The 21,929-nt window shown below is 37.3% G+C and overlaps 1 protein-coding gene across 7 annotated transcripts in view; it reads right to left on the bottom strand.

Moving 5' to 3' along the window:
* The window catches only part of CAB39L (calcium binding protein 39 like), a 77,759-nt gene that overhangs the window by 1,226 nt on the left and 54,604 nt on the right, over positions 1-21,929 (bottom strand). For all 7 annotated transcript variants that reach the window (XM_072976259.1, XM_072976260.1, XM_072976262.1 and 4 more), the window contains 4 exons: positions 17,008-17,176; positions 11,911-11,970; positions 9,281-9,346; positions 4,259-4,402 (listed from right to left, as the gene is read on the bottom strand). In XM_072976259.1, coding sequence (XP_072832360.1) covers positions 4,259-4,402; positions 9,281-9,346; positions 11,911-11,970; positions 17,008-17,176 — 439 coding nt within the window. The remainder of the gene's footprint in view (positions 1-4,258; positions 4,403-9,280; positions 9,347-11,910; positions 11,971-17,007; positions 17,177-21,929) is intronic.

Raw genomic sequence — 21,929 nt, 5'->3', positions numbered from 1 at the left:
TTAATGAACTTTTAAAGTATTTTAATAGCAGAAAAGAGAAGTGAGGTCTTAATTACAGATTTTTACGTTTCTCCTCTACCTCTGTTAAATAAGTAGAAAGGGCATAATGGGTTCAAACAAGGACACGATAAAGTTGGGCATTCTATACTATTTAAAAGCAACTGATGGAACGTCACATTGATAAAACAGTTTTTCGCTGTGTTGTTAAAATGTTTAGAAAAATTACTATTATATCAGCTCATAGCCAATGCCTAAATTCACTTAGACAATTGCTTTCTCTATCAATGGACTTAGGTTTGGTACATCATGACTAGAGGCGTTGTCCTGCTAAAAAATGGGTCCTTAAGGAAGTGGGTAATTCATTGGTTGGCTTTTACCAAATTAATTTGTAATTCTGAATTCTTTAAGCAAAACCACATGCATTACTCTCAGCTAAGATGTTTCTTGTTCTGTATACTTTTAAAAGATAAATTGTCAAGCCAGCCTTTGTATTTTGCAGCAAGCTAGGGTGGCGCTTCGTGTTTTCATGGAAATGGCTCTTGTGGCTAACTGCTAGGATCTGGGTGGCAGAGGAGTGGTACACGGGACTGTTTCTGGCCCTAGCCGTGGTCATGTTCCGGCAGCTCTGAGAGATAAGCTGAAAGGCAAGGACCACCCCCATGTGGTTTGGTGGGAAGCGGCAACATGGTCCTTAGCTGTTGGGTTAACACAGAAAGGAAAGTGAGATCAGCTCATAGCTGATTCCTAAATTCACACGGGGTGTATCTCTGGAAGAGGCAGGATCACAGGGGCAAAGGTCTCTTGAGCCTAGTATTGTAGAACTAGACTTTTGACTTTAACTCTTTCATTCTGCAAGTGAGGAATAAGAATCGAGACAGAGTTGCCCAAAGTCACTGGTGGCAACCCAGCCGCAATAAAGACCCAGGTCTCTTGACTTCCATCCAGTGCCTCCCACCCTGCCATTCTGGCCGTCAATAGCAGAAAAAACATGAAATGTCATTTCATTCAGATCTTTGAACTTATCAGCGAAATAATGGAAACTGGCCACTAAAAATCTTGCCAAGACTTTTTTTTGTAATGTGTTCCACACTTTCCATACTTTATGGAAGGTGCTTGGAGAAAAAGACTATTAATAATGAACAGTGAAGGAACTCTAGGACTTAACCATTACTTTTTCTAAATCGCACAGTATTATTTTTGGCAAGTAAACAATTCAGTTCACACTTCAATGGAAGGAACATAGTTAGGGTCCAGGTAAGCCCAGTTTATACACATAAAAGTAAACAAGTGGTCAGCTATTTTCAAATGCACCTACATCCAATGATGAGATGACCCAAATTCTGATCTTCTCAGGGGACGCAAGTAGAAGTAGTTATTTCTGTTCTGCCACCCACTGAACACTTGTGTAACACTGCCTTTGGGAACACAATTATATGGAGCTTGTTCTCATCTAAGACGACACCTTAAAATTCTGTGTGAGCTGCAGACATGACACACAGCCTCTCTAATTTCTTCAGTCGGAAGGGTCTTGAGAGGGTCTGTCATTTTATACTGTGCAGGCATTTTCCAATCCTACAGTGGCCTATTTTTGTTTTATCCAATTGTGTTTGTTCTTTATGAAATAATTCTAACCCAGAGAAGGGCACAGGAATAATGTATCAGACTTCAAGTTCCCACCATCAGCTCTGTCAAAATCTAACATTACAGAATAGTGAGAGGTTATTAGACAGTTCTTCATGGTACCATTCTGTCCCACCTTGCCCCTGAATTTGGTATTTCTCATTCCCAGGCAGGTTTTTAGACTACAACTACATGTGCATGAATCCATACATAGTGTTTTTTTGGTGTGTTTTTAAACTTTAAATAAATAATATCCTTTTAACATTTGCTTATCCCACTCAATGTTTGTGAGATTTAGCTACACTGATCCATATAACTATTAATTTTATCCCGTCACTATATGCTATTGTATGAATAGATCATAATTTATTTTCCCAGTCTCCTGTAGATACCTATTTATGTTGCAATAAACATTTGGTACATGATTTCTTATGCACGTGAGCAAGATTATCTCTAGGAAATTGCCGAGAAATGAGATTTCGGGACTGACACTTTCAGTACTTTGTTTTACTAAATTGCTTTTCAGAGTGCTTGGGCCAATTTACAGTGTATAAGTGCTCACACTGCCCTCCAATCTTACCAAAATCTGCTGTTATCAGACTTAAACATTTGTGCCAATATGAAGGCGTCACATCTCATTGATACTTCAATGGCCATTTCCATGATTACTACTAAAATAAGCATCTTCACCTATTCATTGGCTTAACAGGTTACCAACCTGTCTCCTTCACCCATTTTTCTATTGAATTGTTTGTCTTTTTCCAAATGATTTGTCAATTATATGTGTAACATTCTGTCCTGTTTTTGCACTTTATAATGTCTTTTTGAACAGAAGTTTTAAATTTTAATGTAGTCAGACTTAAATATTTTCTGTTATGTTTCATGATTTAAAGTTATTTTTAAAGAAATTCTTCCCTCCCCAACATCATAAAAACAGTCTCTGATTTTCTCTTAAAAGTCAAAAAAAAATTTTTTGCTTTTCAGGTTGTAGATCTTTACCGAGTATTTATTTCTGAATATAGTAGAGGGTACAGTTTTCTATATGGATAATCCTTTACTGTAGAAGCATTTATTAACTGTACCCCTTTCTTCACCGATTTGCAACCCCTCTACTGCCAAATATCAAGTTCATATTTGCATAGGCTTACTTCTGGGCCCTTTACTCTGGTTTGGTGTTCTATTTTTTTTTTCTTGTCTTTTAGGGATAAATAGAACTTTATTTTAAATAATAAATTTTAATAAAATATAAAATAATAAAAATTTTAAATGAACATTTGCACTCTGTATACAGACCTAGTGGACTGTCGATCTCTGTGCCAATACAGTACTGTCTCCATTGAGTATAAATCCATAGCAAGTCTTCCTATCTGGCAGGGTGGATTTCCCTGCCTTGTTTTCCTTCAAAATTGCCATAGATAACCCTCGGCCATCGCTCTACCACACAAATTTTATAATCAGCTTGTCAAGTTCCAGGGAAAGTCCTGTTAGGATTTTGAATATAATTAAATGGAATTTATAAATGAATTTGGGATTTGAATTGCTCTAGTGGTTTTTTGGGCAACAAAGATCTGGTGGCTGAAAGATGGATTAAAATTTTTTTACCTCTCAAAGCAACAATTACTTTATAAACTGCGGTGTCTCCTATTTATAGACTTAGAAATTCAAGCATTGAATATACATTACAAAGACAAAAAAAAAAAAAGCCTGGAACTCTCTGAACCCTTAATTCTACTCTAGAGAACTATCCTAAGGAAATAACTGGAAAAAACAAGCTGGATATATAAAACACTCACTGTAGCTAAAAATGGAAAATAACCAAAATATAAATGACACAGGGATATTTAAGTAAACTACAGTAAACACACCCAATGATAAACTATGATGCCAATAAAACTACTGGCTCTTTTAAAAAACGGTAACAGTAATGAATTAGTATTCGCGGTATATAGCAAGCGTTAAGTGATAAAACTGGGGTATCGGTTTTGTGGACACTGTGAATACAGCTGCAGAGAAAACCTTCAAATGTATACATAGGAAAATAAAATTTAGTGACATCTTTACAGTAGTTAAGTTAGTGGTATGAGATTGTAGATTAGATTTCTCCCACCTACCCTACTCTTAAACAAATCTATTGTCTAAAGTTTCTAGGAAGTGACTTTATTACTCTTATATCAACAAAAAAAGATTAGAAAGAAAAAGCAGATGTTATAGGACTAGTTTTCTTTCAAAATGCATTAAAAATATATCTAAACAAGTAATAAAAGTAAGTATTAGTGCTCAGTGTTTCTTCAGGTTTCATTTAAAGTTCAAAGAAACACTTAAGGCAGAACAAAGTATTCAAATTCTGACACTCGGGGTTTGGTTCCATCCCTGATTATTTTAGTAACTTTGGGGGAAACAGTACCTATTTTCTCAGTGAAAAAGAATGAAAATATTTAGAGAGATGGAATAGTTGGCAAATCTTTTAGAAACAAGTAAGCATTCATTAAAATAACTCTAAAATTTCATCTAAGTCATGCAAAACAGAAAGACTGCTTATTTAATTTTCTCTTGAGTATAAAGGAGGATACAAAGTAGGGAGTCTGCCGTTTGAACCGGAAGACAAACGCCAGCCTTACTGCTGCAGCTCGCACTTTACCTTAAAGACGTGGAAGGCTTCGAACTGGATGTTGGGGCTTTTGTCCCGGAGGAGGTTCATCACCAGCTTGAGGTTCTCCGGCCTGCTGATGTACTTTGTCATGACGGCGAAGTTGTGCCGGTCCAGGATCAGTTCACCAAGCAGCTACGAAACACACAAAATCAAAGTAGAATCTGTCTGAGAGTCATCTTATTCAAAAATATACCTGACTCCTCACTGGAAAACAAAATAGAAATGTGAGTTATGAATGTTGACATGAAAAAAAAAATCGAGAGTCCTTAAGTGAATCTTAATGGATTTCTGAATCTTCTTTTTTTTAAAGCCAGTCATTGCTACAGCTTAAAACAGCTCTCTCTCCAGCTCTCATCAAGAGCTAGCTAGAAATGAATTTACTATTTTCATCCCTTTAATTATTTAGCTTCCAGTAGTGTGTTATTGCTCCTTAGGTGTTGTTGAGATAGGATAAGAGTAACAAAACTGACTCGACAATTATACCTCCCTTACTTGAATAAATGTACTCCTAGTAGCTTACTGGAAAAATAGTTTAAGTGACTCTAACCTTCTCCCTAAATTTTATTACAAAACCTGATATACAGCCAGAAAAAAAAATCATTGACCCTGAATCCATATGAAATTTAATATGTGCAGCAAGTTTTTATTAAAAAGTAAAGCAAAACATTTTCTGGTGACTAATAATTTCTAAAATGTAGCATTACTTACTCCATGTGATGAACTGAATGTTTGTGTCCTCCTAAATCTATATGTGGAAATCCCCATCCCCAGTGCCATGGTATTAGGGGGCTGGGGCCCTTGGAAGGTGATTAGGATAATGGGTTCTAACCCTCATCAGTGGGTTTGGTGCTCTCATAGAAGAGACCCCACAGAGCTCTCTTGCTGCTGGCACCCTGATCTCAGACTTCCCAGCCTCCAGAGCTGTGAGAAATACATGTTTGTTGTTTAAGGCACCCCATCCATGGTATTTTTGTTACAGCAGCCCAAACAGACTGAGACATTTCAAAACAAAATAAAAATATCCAAAGTGAGATCTGAAGGCCCTCTAGCAGCATCCAGCTAAACTTTTATTCTCACTGTAGTGGTAGCAACTCCCAAAGCTTCAGCAACCAGGAAGCTGAAATGTGCCCTTAACATAATTTTACATGTGATATACTTATTTTCCAATTCTCCTGTTTACTGGACTTCTTCTGGGTGCCTTGGGATAATAATACATTGTACAGATGGTTACAGAACTCCTGGAAGGGAGGAGAAAGCACACATGAAACTGAGGGCCAGCTGTCTACCACGACAGACTCCAGCAACACAACTCCAGAGCTGAGTATGTAGAGGTGTGTTTGTGAGTGTGAGTGTGTGTGTGTGTGTGTGTGTCTGGCTGTCAGTAAACAACCTACTTGCCTGTGATGCCTCTTTTATCTATTTAACAAAGAAGAGGTACACACTTTAAAGTTATTTTAGTGCACAAAAATAATGCTCGCTAAACGTAAAAAAATGACGACCAGTGATGTATGTTAGTCAGTCACCAGTTCGTCTCATACACATGGAACAGCAATCGTGTAATTGTTAGTCTTCACCTTTCTTACTCTCTCCTCAGCGTCTAAAGCTACCTGAGTAAGCTGCTGGAGACTTCCTGTGTTCTTGCTTTCAGGGCCACTGCATTCTTCTTGTTTCTTAACCTCTTGCACCTCGTTCCTTTGCTGCCTGTGACTGACTCGCCTTCCCCTTCTGCACGACACGTGCAGGGGTTGTACACTTGAGCCTCTTATCTTTTATCTCCCAATAGTCTCAACCATGCCTGTGGCTTCAACTACAGCATCCAGGAAGATGCTTCCCAGTCTACATTTCCATCTCAGTTTCTTCCCTACACGCCATACCCGTGGTTCTAAGTGCCCCAGGCAGCCCCAGCTGAACACGCAGCTGGCCTGTCACACTCAACATCCCTGCAACCAGTTCCCTTGCCCCCTTGTTAGGGAGTCGTCACCTGCTAGTCCCCAGAGCAGAGTTGAAATCTTCCTTAGCTCCTTTCTTTCCCTTGCTCCACCGTCCTACCTTCTGTTTCTGTGGGCTGAGCTGAGTCTCCTCTCTTGCTCCTGTGCTCTTTGTCGGTCCCTAGTGGTACTCACTCTGCCCTGCGGTACGGTTACTTGTGAGCTTACCTAGAATGTAAGCACCATGAGGGCACGTGTCAAATCCTGCTCGTGTCTGTTCCCTTCACAGCCTAACTGTGTGATGTATGTGAATATTGTTGGGGAAATACAGTCCCACCAACACAGAATCCTCTCCACAAGGTGTAGAAAAGAAAGAAAGCGGTTTCATTACTGAACGGCATATCCAGAGCACAACGCTGTAGGCAATCTATGAAAAAGGCACTACAGAGACAGATAAAATTACAACTTATTTGTACAGCGAAGCAGCTACAATCCAGCACCCAGACATACTCTCACGATGAAAGATAACCTGTCAATGCCATCTGCTGTGCACCCTTTCATGGTTCACCCTAAACTCACCTGGCCATCGAGGCAGCCATTTGTTTTCGCTAATTGCTTTTACCCAGCTAATGAAGAGAATAATAAAACTTCTTTTATCAGTCTGACAAGCAAGGGGTCATAGCCTAGAGAGAAGTACCAAGGTTAAATTCTCCTGGACAGAGAAGTGGGAGCGCTCGCCTCCCAGATGTTTACATTCTAGGGGGATGGCTCTTAGATGCTCAAAAAAAATTCTGGTTTGTAAAGATGACAAAAAGCCTTCTTAAGATACACACACACACACACACACACACATACACACATACATGGTTCCTATATAGAGATTCTATGTAAATATTTATTTAAAATATATATCATATACACATCAAAAGGTCTTTGGGTAACAGACAAATTTCATTAAAAAATTTACCCTTAAAATTTGTACATACAAAGACACATTCAATAAACATTGTTGAAGTGACATTTATGAGTTAAATTCGGATTGTCACTTCAGTGTTTATTACGTGGGCATGCTTACGTATAAATTCTATCAGTCTATCCTCTGCTAGTGTAGTTTCACTAGTTTTCTGAAACGATTGTGTTAAATTATTTGGCCAACTTCACTGAATCTTTTAGCCATTAAATGTTAATCTATTAGTGCTGACAAAATGCTGCATTTCATAATAATACAAAGCATAGTAATACTGTACTAATAAGTAAATGGAAAAAATCATATTTTTACTTCTTTAAATTTCATTTCATAGGCCTCATAGTATACACTAAAACCATGCATAGCAAGTAGAAATAATAAGACTTTTTTTAAAAAACCTTTGTGTTTTAATGAAGTTGACCAGAGCCCCCCCAAAACCAAAAATTCCACCAAGCTTCTTTTGAATTATAATCTTTGTCGCTAGTAATTAAATGCCAGGCCTCTGAGGAAGATAAATAAATTCCTAAGCTGTGTCACATGAAGGAAAAGGAATTTCTCTGTTAATTATTTTTTATTGACACCAGGAGTCTAAGCACCCCAAGACAGTTCAGAAAAATTTAGAATATGATTAACAAAAGGCAACAGGTAGCAACTACTTTGGAATCAGAAAAATAGCCTAGTTTACAAAAAGTCCATTACTTAACAGAGTACTGTAAGTAAATACACTGTTACAATAAATCTAACCTCTTGTTTTCTAAAATTATGAAACACCTACATGCAAAATATCACAAAATCCGGAGATATAAACATAGTTCTGCTACCACGGATCTAATTCCCAAACTGAAAACCCAACAGCGCACAGCAGAGCTCTCCAAAGCAATGCTTTTCTATTGAAGAAAAGAGCAAATGATATTTAAGGAGCTCTTTCCTTGAACAGAATGATACAAGACCATCTTAGCAATCTCTCTGCCTATAACCTAGCATTTAAAAGGCCAACTCTTCAGTAACAACTTTAACACTTACTGCATTCTTAATAAGCTTGGTGTGTCTTTTACTGGTGTTTTCACTGTGCAACCAGTGCTCAGCTTTACCATATTGAAAATCGAACATTTGTGACAGTCAACTGTAAAGGATTCCAGCAGGAATAGCAGCCCATGTGGTGGGTCTGGCTGGATTAATAAAGAACAAGAAAGAGGCCTTATGTGGGGGCTGGGGGATCTGTAAATAAGCAGGAAACAATCAGTTTGAAAAGGGAGAGTTCAAAGGAGAATTTCTATACCAGATACTGTACAAAGTCACACGCCCTTTGCCCCTGTCACTGGCGATGGCGCTGAGGTCTCCAGGTGGAGAACCAGGTGAAGAGGAGACAGGGTGGATGGCGGGGGGCCAGGCAGCAGCACACAGCGGTGAGTCCTTCTCACTCCCCTCCGCCACCCACCAAATCTGTAGTCCACGTTGTGCTAATCATACATCCTCTGGATTAACAGACTTCTATTTTTAAATGCAAACGCATCCTGGTAGGAAAAAGTCTAACGCATACTCTAGTCGCAGGTATTTATTTAGAATACACAAACACCTTCCACAGACTGAGCCCTGGGAACAATGATGAGGCATATTTATTAATGAAATCTACTTCAGTTTTATTTAGCAAACATATCTAGGTCTTACCACGTGCTAGGCTCTGCTCTAACCATTTTACAAGTATGAACAAGGGAACAGGATATGGTCCCACCTGCTCTTGGCCAAATGGCTGCTTCCAGGCATCTTTTCGTCAAGGGAGGGAAGGCCACTCACAGACAGACGTGGCCCTGCTCTGCCCTGACCCTGTCTGATGAGGAGGAGTGGCGTTTCCACAGGCGTTAGAAGGCGTTGCAAATGCCGTCCAGTTACATACGCACACGCCCCCCGCCCATCCTGCACTTCTCCTGTGCTACTTTCAAAAATTGCTTGAGGCAGGGCACTTACATTGTTTTGCTACAAAGTACAGTCATAACATAAAACGTACTTCTTGAATTACAAAAAAAAGAAGTAATTTTTCTGTATTGTCCACTATACACCAATCGTTCACCAACAAGATATCAACGTCTGGAAACTCTAAAAGAAACCTGATGTTACCTTTAATGATTGTCTCTTAGTCACATAATTCTCAGACTGAAGCAACTTCTCATAGTCTTCAAAGATCTAATGAAAAGAAAGTAAGTATTAGCGTGTAAACCCAGCAGTGATTTCACTGCTCTAAGAGCTTGCGCGCTTGCTTCAGAATTCTCAGGTCAGCGATCAGGTCAGCGACGGGGGCCCAGCATCCGTGAAGCCACCACACACACACAGAGGGGCTACAGGCACAAGACACATTCAGGTAAACAAGGGCTAAAGACAGTGAGGTTACGGTCTCTCCAACTGCTGCTGATTACCCTTGAATGCAATTGGCACAACACATTTATCTCACTCCTTCTATAGAAAAGGCCAGAAGTTTCTACTGCAGGTTTTGTCATAAGCTATCTTAGCCTTCTTTATTTTCATTTATTATAAATATAGCATCTAATGAGTCTTTATCGATCCATCCAGCATCAATATTACTGAACAACCAAACTATAATAACAGTTCATTTCCTAAATTCAAAAATATGTGATTTTCTTTTAGTCTTGATGCTTTTGGATACCTCTGGCAATACATTTTTTCTCCCTTCATGTTCTATACTTTGATCAAGGTATTCAGGTGATCTCATGGGTATTTTCTTGATAACTTCAGGATATGAAAATCACTTGATTTTACAATTATATTGATAATTCTTAATCTCAAATCAAAAGAAGATCAGCAAACAATTTATGAATAAAAACGCCACAGTTTAATTTCTGTGATTTGGATGTGTGAAGACACAGGACACTGCTAGGCAGGGTCTGCCCTGTCTTCCCAGAGTCATCTGTTTCCTTTTATCTTTGTGTGTGGCTAACTAGAAAATGTTGAAGTATGTAGTGGCTTGCATTGTATTTCCACTGGACAGCACTGGTCTAGAGCAGCTACACTAATACTGGAACAAACGTTACAAAGTTTGGCTTCGAGGTTTGTGCTGTTTTCTGCTTTATGCTGTTTCTACTTTATGTTTCTACTTTATACATTTAGCTAAAGCACAGCAGCTCTTGGATGGATCTGTTCATTCAGTGTTCTTTGAACACCACCAAATGTGTGGCACTGAATTAAGCAGGGATACAAGTAATAATGATAAAAATTAATACTGAGTGCTTACCATGGTACTATCCTAAAAACTTTAAATCTTGTCAAATTCCTACAACAACCCTATGAAATTGGTATTATCAATATTGTCATTTTTCGGTAAGTGCAGTAACTTGTCCAGGGTCACATAATTGGTAGGAGGCAGGGCAGGACCCTGAAGCGAAGCAAGTAGACACTAAAATCTGTACTGTATTCTGAACCCCTGTGCTAGATAAGGTTCCTGCCCCTCAAGGAGCTTAAGAACCAGTCAGGAAGATAATAATACAATGTGAAAAATGTGTGGGAGAGAAGAGAGTGAGGGAGCGGGGAGAGAGAGAGAGAAAGAGAGTGAGTTAGTGTGCGTGTGTGCGTGTATGCGTGTGTGTTCAGGGGTGGGGGACTAGGGAAAGCTTCCCAGAAGAGTCACACTGTGAACCCCAGCAGGACCCTGAGGGGCCTTCCCAGGGACACACCCCCCCGAGTCCCCCACCTCTTGTTTGTAGAAAAGCTTTAGCTTCTTAGGCTTCCCCCAAGTTTCAAAGAGCAAATTTAATCAGAGAAGTGAGAAAAAGCAGAAGCAAAGGAAAACAGTCAAGCAAGACAAAGTAATAGTTTAACCATAAAACAACGTCAAGGACCTTTAGTTCCTCCTGAAGGTCTAGAGGTAATATCCTGAGCCATACCCTTGAGTTGTTCTGCAGACACTAAAACCCCCACCAGGTGGGAGGAGTTAACTGCACACTGACAAGCAGAAGCACACAGACCGCAGACTGGCTGGAACCAAAAGGTGGATGATGTTAACCCCTGAAATACCACCCTGTCACATCCACCAACCAATCAGGAGTCCACAAGCTGATCAGGCACCCCCACAACCCTTATCTTTAATGTCGCCTTTAAAAATCCTTCCCTGAAAACCACTGGGGATTCGGGCCTTTTGAGCATTAGCTGCCCCACACTCCTTGCTGAGCCCTGCAATAAACTGAAGTTTCCTTCACCACAATCGGTGTCAGTAGATTGGCTTTGCTGCATGTTGCGCGAGTGGACCCACGTTTGGTTCAGTAACAGTTATGGCTGAGTATCAAAAGGATGAGTTGGAGTCACCCTTAGAGAAGGGAGCTGGAAGACAGATATGTATTTTGATATTCCTATTAGTAAATAAAACTACTTAGTGACCATGTAAAATAATTCACTTTAGTAAGGGTGGGGTGAGCTTCCATTTGGGGTTACCTATGGCCTCTCAAGGGCAACATGGATGCTCTTAAGTCAGGATCGGAGTGAGCAGGTGCTAGTTGCTTCCTGGAGCACCAGAGCACAATAGCAGGAAGAGATGTGAAAACAAGAAAGCCTTCATCTCCTGCCATCCTCTGTCTTCCTTAAAGTTTCCTGATGACCTGGTTTCCAGGTAATAAAAAAACTGAGCCTATGGTTGGTTTCAATTGTGTTTCATAAACAGGATTAAGTGCTCATAGATCTAAGAGGGAGGGAGAGGAAGCAAGAAAGAATGAGATGAAGACTTAAAAATGACTTGTACTCACAGTGTCATAATTTTGTTCTAAGAAGTCTGCTACCAAAACTTTATGTCTGGTTAGTAAATCCTAGAAAAAGAACAGTCAAGTGAATAAACATTACTGTAGCTAATAAACTTTACAAATCTTTTTTTCCTTCTGAGATTTTATAAGTTCATCAATTTGAAACATGAACATTTCAAAAGAATATTTGCATTTACATCACAAAATTATTTCCATTTTTAGTTTAACGTGTAAAATAACAATTTGTTTCATGTTAAAACAACCGAGTGCTTTCAATTCATATCGTTATATTATAGAAATAATTTAACTAGTGAAACAAATGTCACCTAAGAGACAAGTTTATAGTATATTTCTTCAAGCCATAATTCTATATTGTGTATATGAGATAATAAATATTCAAATAAAGTTTATGATGCTGTTTTAAAAATGTCATTAATAACCACTTTTTAAAAAGGAATGGTCTAAAACCATATCTCACAAGTTAACAGATTTTCAATGATTAACCTTTAGTTTTTTTCCTTAATCGCCTTTAAAAGAGATGTGCCTAGGATGCTGGGAAGCACAAGATGACATTAAACTGTGCCATCTCAGCACTGTCCTGCTCTTGGGTTGATGGGCTATGAAGTGTCGTGCAGTTACTAAGTAGCACAATGTGCCCTTTCAAAGTTGAATACAAGTAGCCTGATCTAATTACAGACATAACTCTCAGAAAACTGAACAAAAAAAGCATAAAGGAACATTGGCCTCTCAACTCACAACTCAATTATATCCTTAATTCACCTTGACGTTGAAAGAAAGCAAGCCTCAGCTAATCCTTTTTATATGCTTAAAGGCTAAATACCCTGTTCCAGGTACCATGCAGAATTTAATTAAAAACCTAACAAGAATGTTAAAGTTTTCCAAAATAAATTCTTATACTTTAATACATATTTAATTAAACCTTCCTAAAAGCATATATAGAAGACACAGAACATTACCTCACAGAGAAAAAGAAGGCAGCAATGGTAAAATCCACTTAACTTCCCTTTCAATAAAAATTTAAATATTTAAAGCATTTTGCATTGCAATTTTCAAGTTCACAAATAATGGGACTGGCTATTCATTTCATTTCCTATTACTTATTATTACAACTTGATTGACCAGTGAGTCTCTCAATGGAAACATGGTACTTTTTTCCCTACTAGAACATCAAGTACTGTCCCGGAACTGGAATTTTAAAACAGAAAAACCCTCTAATGAATTCATTTTTGGTCTGTCCTAGGTCAAAATTCAAACTAGTTCCTATATCAGGGGATCCCTGAGAGAGTAAGGTAGTTCCACAGCATCCTTGGAGGTCCCTAATCTTTTTTAAGTGGATATTTAAGATGCCTAGTTTTCAGATATTCTCTTCCCCAATCTCCTGAGCAGTATCAGTGATTTTCTGAGCTGACCCAGGTTAGAAAGAGGCTCTCTCCATGGGCTGCGGCAGACACTGGATTGCTGCACCCGTGGAGTTCTGCACTGTTAGGACAGTCGTCAGCCTTGAGTGCGAGGACTGCAGCCTCCCATGGCCTCAGGCCCTGCACCTGCAGCGATGGCAGCAATGGAAAGAGCACGTTGCAGATGAGTGCTGCCTGGAAAGACTTTCCTTGCACTGTACATTAGTGGTACAGCAAAGAAAGAGGAATAAGGAGGGAGTTCTGTTAGTAGCAGCTCCTTCCAATCCTAAGGGGAAAAATAACTAAAATCCAGTAATAGAAAATACAACATGGTAGGGTAGAATTCCTCCAGCACATGTGTATGATGATACAGCCAGTAAGTGATTTGTGCACACACTCTTACACTTGAGTGTGTATACATTACATACACATGGATATACCCTCAAATTTATATACAAAATAAATGTATGCACAAAACTGGAGGGATTATACATATATATATACACATAACACGCATGCATATATACACACAACCATAGACAAACACAGTTGTTGCATTATTATAGATCAAATAACTGAGTGGGGAAAAACTATCTAGGATTCCACCTAAAAAAGAAAAAGCAGAAAATTGCAAAGAAAAATAACGTTCAAATTTTAAAGCATTTAAAAATTTTAAAAAATTATTTGAAATAGTGTACTCTTTCATCCCACCTCCAAACAATTTTGTTTTGATAGACCTAGGTTCTAACAGTCTAAGTATTATACTAAAAAAAATCTGATATTGATATTCTAGTGAATTCTAACAGCCTGGGAGAACTCGGGGTATAAACTGACAGAGACACACTCAGTGGCAGGGACATGACACTCCATCAGCCAGCAGCAGCTGCGTTTGCTGAGGGTTTACCACGTGCTGGACAGTGTATGGAGCACCTTACATATGTTATTTCTAATCTTCACAACTCTTCAAAAATGGGGATGATTTTCCTCACCTCACAGGTGAAGAAAATGAAACTCAAATGTTAACCAACTTGCTCAAGGACATACAGCTCATCAGGTGCAGAGAGAGATGGAATTCAAACCACTTATGTCAATTCTTGGAGGGAGGAAAGAAACTGTGCTTGTAAGGAATCCTTTTAGGGAAGGGACAATTTGTAGACAATACCATGACAAAAAAACCAACAATGTTAAAATATTAATGATTAAACTGGGCAACAGTCAACATGCAGCTCAAAACAAAAAGGTTAAGTCTAAGAGGTTAAAAACAAAAGCCAAAACTGAAATAAAACCAACCAACCAAACAAATCTCCTTGAAACCAGCTACTTAAAAAAAACAAAACAAGTGACTTATGGTCATTACATTAATCATAGCATTTTGGTAAAGTGTAGAAAACTGGCATTTTCAATATCAGCTTACTAAGAAACTTCTTATGGTTATTTAGATTTTCAAGGACTTAAGTTCAATGGAAAATACGCTCAAATACAAATCAAAACATTATTATTTTTGTGATTCAATATTGTGCTGAAAATTGAATTGGGCCAAACATGAGAGACATTATCATCAAGTATAGTTAATCCTATTAAACGCTGAAAAAAATCTTTCGGGAAATTTTCAAAAATACTTATTTGCATTTGCTTCTCCCCTCCATTAGAGTTGTTCTATGTTTACAGTTATTTGTGAAGTCTTATTTACGGCTTTTTAAAAAAGGAATTAGTTTCCATGACAGCAGAGTCATCTGATAGAAAAGGGGGAAAAATGGGACACAGTATCTATTAATAGAAAACGTCTCCTTAGTTGTTTAGGGACAGATATTTGCCAGAAAGAAATGGTACCATCCTCAGTGTTAAATGTCATTCTTCTTATTTGATGCACCAACGCCCCTCCTACATGTGCTCTAGATTTACTCTTGGGGGTCATCTGTAGCCACTGTACAACTGTTGTTCTGCCACCGTGTGATCTAAATACCTTTTAATAGATTTAAGGAAACTTCTCAGAACAGGACCAGTAAATTCCTTGTCTACATATAATATGTAGCTTTGGGCACAAAAAACAACTGCTTTCACCTTTCTCCACTGCTGGAGAGCTGTTACAAAGGACTATTTATCATCTAGGTCAGAGGCAACTTTCAAAGCATGCACATAAGGTATATTTTAATATTCGTATATGAACTATGTCAATGTTATTGAAATATGTATTTAAAATAATGTATAAAAATAAAATGTCACACAAGGATTATAATTAAGTAAAAATTTACATTTATATCCTGAAAGAAAGAATATGTAAATTTGGAATTATGTAACTAGAACAAATAAATTGCTAAAATGCCTTTAAAGAAATGAATTTGCATATATACATTTAAATGAGTCTTATCTGTTTTATAATTAATTTGAAAACCTATTTTTTTCAATGATGCTATTACAACATCAGCTTAAAGTATTGTTGGAATTCCTCTTCTAAAATGGCCTCCAGAGTCAATTTGGAGACACTAAAGAAAATCACTCTGTTTTAGTCATTTTGAAATTTATTTTTATTATCATTATAATTATTATCACCAAAACCCAAAACAGTTCTAACTTCCTTCATCACTCACTTTATCCACTAACCGGGATGTCAAATAGCTTTTTGCTGTTTCTAACACTTTGATCTGCTCTTGCAGGATAAAGATTTGCCATTACTGAAAAATGAACATGCTATAGACACTGATACTGATTTCAAAATATATTAAATAATAGCAGAAGCATAAGAATAAGTAAATGGTTTTCTGAAATAGAAATTTTGAATGTGTCATGATTTACTGGATGTACAAGTTCTAGTATTTCAGTTTGCAAATTAGCTACACTATTTCTAATACGCTCTTTGATCTTCTTTTGGATGGTCAGACTCAGAAACAGAAAGCAGAATGGTGGTTGCCAGGGGCTGGAGGGCTTGGGAAATGGAGTTGTTGTTTAATAAGTATAAAGATAACAGTTCCAGTTTTGCAAGATAAAAAAATTCTCCAGATTGGATGCACAACAATATGAATATACTTAACACTACTGAACTGCACATTAAAAATTAACCATCATAAATTCTGTGGTATATGTATTTTAATAGTTTTTAAAATTTTAATAAAAATTAAGTTAGATTAAATTTATTTCCTATATAACACAGTAGGTAATAAGCTTATAAAAATATAGGTGATTATATATTAGTATTTTGTTTCACCATATGGGAATTTAAAATTACACTGATAAAATAATGTGATTCCTTCATACCCAAAGATGTAGCTGTCCATCTCCCTTCCCAGGGCCTTTCCTTGGAGTAACCACTGTTACTGTTTCCCAGATACCCTTCCAGAGGATTCCGTGCATGTACACTTTAAGTGGCAGCTTACACCCTTTGCTTTTAGCATAAATGAAAGCACACTATACACAGAGTACTGCAAATTCCTCTTTCACTTATATATTGGAATTCACTTCATATGAACTTATGACAAGCATTCTGAGTTGCTTTTTTCGTAATGTGAAAATGGGTCTAACAGACTGCGTTCTATTTACTGAGTCCTCCTATGATCCACATCGTACACAGTTGGCTATGCTCAGGCCTAAGGAATATAATTTTCTGGTTTTTAAAATTAAACTGCCTCTTCAGAGGCCAAATGACTAAATGCTGAAACTAAATGACCCAGCTGATTAAGAAAAAAATTACCTTAAAAGTAGCAAAGGCATCTGAAGCAATATCAAACGTTGACAACTCCACATACTTAAAGAAATCTCTGAACTGATTAGAAAAGAGGATGATTTTGGCAAGTGGTTCATGTCGAATACATTCTCTCAGCATAATCCCACAACGTAAGGCAATCTGTGGGGCTTCATATCTAAAGCAGAAACGAGACAGAAATAGAGAATTATGTTATCCTATTAACAAAATAATATTAATGGAATCAAAAGAACCATTTCAATACTGCTGTTAATAAAAACTCAGATACCATTTGTCACAGTTCATTCAAACACCATTCATTCAATACCCAAGGAATATTTACAAAGTGCCTGGCACTACTCCAGGTGCTGGGGATACAGCAGTAAGCAGACAAGGTCACTGCCTTCCTAGCATTCACATTTTAGTAAGAACGCGTCTGGAGGGGGAGGAAACGGCCTATGAACAATGAGAAGATAATTTCATATACTTCAGTGCTATGAAACTGAAGACACTAAAATGGGCACACTATAGAGTGTGACTACTTAATTTGCTTTACTTTAGACTGAGTGGTCAGGGAAGGGGCAAGGTGCTCCAGGCAAAGAGACTAACTGTGCAAAGGCTCCAAGGAAAGAACCAGCAGCTCTGTAAGCCAAAGGTATTTAACAGAATTCATTAAACTAGGGTGATATTTATTCATTTTTGTTCCATTTTTATGTTTAATAATATTCACAAGTATCATCTGAATATTCCCTGAAAAATTCATATTAACATTAAATGCTAATGCGTTCAGATGGGCATGGGCCATTTCCATATTGCCACCAGAACTCATCATGTCTAGTCATTGAGTGGTTCCATGTTGCCTGTAGAACAACCTTCAGACTCCTTAGTAGGACATGAAAAGACTTCATAACCTGGTATTAGCCTTTCCAGCTTTATCCCCATCCCTACTTTCCATTCATACTAGGCTCCAATTGAATCAGAATCCTTGTCATCCTCCAAACATATTGTGCATTTTGATGCCTCTGTGCCTTTGCATGGAAGGTACCTAATCTTTCTATTCTCTGCGCCCATTTGGCAATTTTCTACTCTAAGACCTGCTTCATTTTTGACATCCCAAGCAGAGATCATGGCTTCATCTGTGCTCCCATAGGTAAAAAAACAAGTTGTAATGAGTTACCTCTTCTCACTGAAGACTGCTTGAAGACTCAGTTGTTCTGAGAGTGCAGATTCTGGAGCCACACCACTAGAGTTTAAAGCATACTAGCTATGTGACTTTGGATAAGTTACTTAACCTCTCTGGGTTGTAATATCCTCATTGATAAAATGGGTATAATAACAACAAAAACAACAACAATAACCATAACTACCCATAGGACTGTTATAAAAATACAAGGCAGGACCTGACATGTAGTAAGTACTATGTTACCTACTACTATTACTATTACTTACTATTATTAGTGCTATTATTATTACTATTATTATTGAAGACCCTAATAAATGAAGTAATTAGCAGCTTCAGTCTTACAAACTAAACTAATGATTAACTTTTTAGAAAAAATGGAAAGATTTTATAAAACTTTCCTGATGAATCAGATTTGAGGGAGTTATGCTTAAAATAAACAATCCCTATTTTTCTATTGTGCACTATAATTACGTGGAAATGGAGTCTTAGAAATCTATACGTTAAGAAAGTAGCATTTTAAGTAAATGATTCAAAATTATTTTTTCCACATATCGGAAAATACATAAAAACTAAGTTTTTTCTTAAATACAGAAAAAATGATATATAATTATTACAAATCACCCATTAAAACAGGATTACTTGTAAATATAGGTGATGAATGAATAGAAGAGTTCATATTTCAAATATAAGGAAAATTTCTACTTACATCAGCTTAATAGTTTGTTCAGAAATTGAATAATCTGTTGCATCAAATAATTTGTCAAAGAATAGTAGCCACTTGAATTCATCATAAAATTCACCACCAAAAAGGACAGAGACACATTTTCAAATAATTAAAGATATAATAAAGATATATAAAGATATACTGATTATTCATACTCAGTAAACTTTACATGTAATCATAATTTAAAAAAAAAACCATGGCCTCACATGTTTTACAGAATCACAAACATAATCCAGCAGTAAAAATTTATTAAAAGAGATTCCAATCTTTATCATGTGTCTCTCAAAGTTATCATTTTGTAACTTACACCACTTCTCAAACTCTGTTCCCTCTTCTAATTCGCTCTGCAGCTACTTTAAAGTCTCCACTATGAAACCTCCCAAACCCTCTCCTGATATTGGTGGGTTTTCTCCCTCTGATCCCTTTCTCCTCACCTCTAAGTCCTGTTTGTGCAAGTGGACATAACCTCCTAGCTTAGTCTAGTTTCCTTGCCTGGCTTCCCATCACCAGGTTTTTTTCTCAACTCTCTCTACTGAAAGAGGGGGAGGCGGTGAGAGAAACAGAGGGGACAACTACACACTAATGAATCCTGTGCACATCACAAGTAATAAAGGCTCACTATAGATCTGTAATTTGTTCCAGCAGTTAAATTATTAATGAATAATAATTAGAATTAGTTGCTTCTGTTCTATCTCATTATTTCTAGAAAGGGAAGATAAAGTTGTTTTCCTCAGTATAAGTTGTAATTCTTCACTAAGTTAATTTAAAAAATAAATATCCCATTATGCTAAATGTTCACATCTTCCACAAAGCATATAGAAGGTATAAACGTATATACGTATATTATACCATACACAAAAGGAATGAAATTACTTTAAAATTACCCTACAACCATACTTTGTAACTTATTGGATGGCTTTTCTGCTTCATTAATCTGAATTCTTGAAGCTTAACAGCAATAAGTTCCTTGGGAAGAAGACACTAAATCCATGTCTTTAGCAGAGCCACTCGTATCTGATGCAGTTCTTTGCACAAAATAAATACAAGACAGTTGCCATCACCCGACTGTTATTCAGTGACAGCAGCTCCAGGAAGGAGATCGTCCAGACCAATCATTGCCACTCCAGGAATGAAGCATGTGGAGTTGCTTGCACCCCTTCACACAGTGACCCCACAGTGAAAGATAGTTTCAGACTGTCCACACCACCATTCTTCTGCATCAGCTGACATGATCCCCACTATATTTTTAGGACAAGACAGTTCAGCATTCTCAAGGGATCATTTATTTACAAACTAACTTCAAATGACTATTAGTTTATCTTCACTTCCTGAAATACAAATCTGATATTCTTCTTTTCCCAAAACTCTCCAATGGCTCCCCATTTCCTACAGGAAAATGCCAAATGCTTTAGCTTAACATTTCAGAATCTCTAGAAGCAGGTACAAATTGGTCATTTCAGCCTTATCTACCAATGACCAGCTATGCAGATCACATCCTATTAAATCTTGTAGATCTATCTGAGCTGGAAAAGAGCACTTTCCTTTATAATATTATTCTGACACTTATGCATCTATGAGCACCACGTGCTTGGTGCTATGCTCTGCAAGAACTATCTCACTGAAGACTCATAACGACCTGCTTAAATGAAGTAGGTATTGTTATCGTCTTCATATTGCAGTGAGGAAACCAGGACTTAAGGAAGTAAGGTAACTTGCCCAAGGTCTTAGCAAGTAAACAGCAGAACTCTAAAAACACAGGTCGGTCTGACAATGCATAGTCAATGGCATTTAACACAACATTATTTTAGTGCAAAGGTAATATCACAAATTTTACTCTTATTTAACAATAAGGAAACTGAAGCTTAGAAAGGTGCAGTGACTTGCCCAAGGTCACAGCCAAGAAGTGCAAGAGACCAGAAAAAGCAATAATCAGACAACAAAACAAAAGTTATTATAAATTAAAAATAGCATTACTGAAAGGAAAATTTGTAGAGTTTATCTTCAATAGAAGATAAAATTAAGAACATCTTCTGACAAGTAAAACAAAAAGACCCAGAAATGGAAAACAGAAGAGATAAGAAATCAATCCCAGAGATTTATCTTTGATTAACAGGAGATCTAGAAAGTGAGAACAGAGAAAACAAAAGGGAATAAATCTTCAAAGAAATAAAATGTGACAGAGAATGTTAGCTGTCCACTGAAATCCATTCTTCAATTCTTGGGCACTAGACTACATTTCTCAGGTTCCCTTAAGAATTCAGGGGCCAAGTGACTAAGTGCTCTCAAACGGAATGTGAGTAGGAGTAATGTGAGCCATTTCCAGGCCTGGCTCATAAATTCTCCCATGTATTTTTGCCTTCCTGTGGGCTGAAATGGCAATCAACAAAGTGATCTTAGGAACCACATGTTGAAGGAAACCCTGCTGACCCAGAACATCTGCTCTGCTCCGTTATGTGACAGATAAACTTATCCTGTAGTTGGATCACTCTATTTTGGGGTCTATTTGGTATAAAGCTTAAGTTTTGTTAGAAACCCTAACTAATACATGACACACATATATTTCCCTTTCCAGAATCAAAAGACTTTAATCCTCCAGTAAAAACAATATTTTGCACAAAAAACAAAGTAATCGTAGTATACTACTTTGTTCAACAATGAATAAATATTTCATAGCTATATAATACGAATGTGAGATTTTAATAAGATAAAAAATTGTAATAAAGTACATTGGGAGGGTGAGGGGAAAAAATGGAGTAACAGTGATGGTGGAGAAATTAAACTGTCAACTAGTCTATGAGAAAGTTAAAAGATTTTTTTTAATTGGTAAATCAAAAGATTAGTAAAAGCCCATTATTTGTAATATAGAGGTAAACACCAGATGAAGAAGTAAAAAAGATGCAAGTGGTTCACTTTGGGCAGTGGGACTGAGGACTGGAGAAGAAGGGGCAAAGAGCTGCTGTTTGTTGATATATCTGATTTTTAAACTATTGGTATGCGTTATTCTGATATGGTTAAATGTTTAAA

Source organism: Vicugna pacos, chromosome 14 (assembly GCF_048564905.1).
Source record: "Vicugna pacos chromosome 14, VicPac4, whole genome shotgun sequence".
Lineage (NCBI taxonomy): Eukaryota > Metazoa > Chordata > Mammalia > Artiodactyla > Camelidae > Vicugna > Vicugna pacos.
Note: the sequence above shows the minus strand (reverse complement) of the source record. Positions and strands in the feature narration are given on the sequence as shown.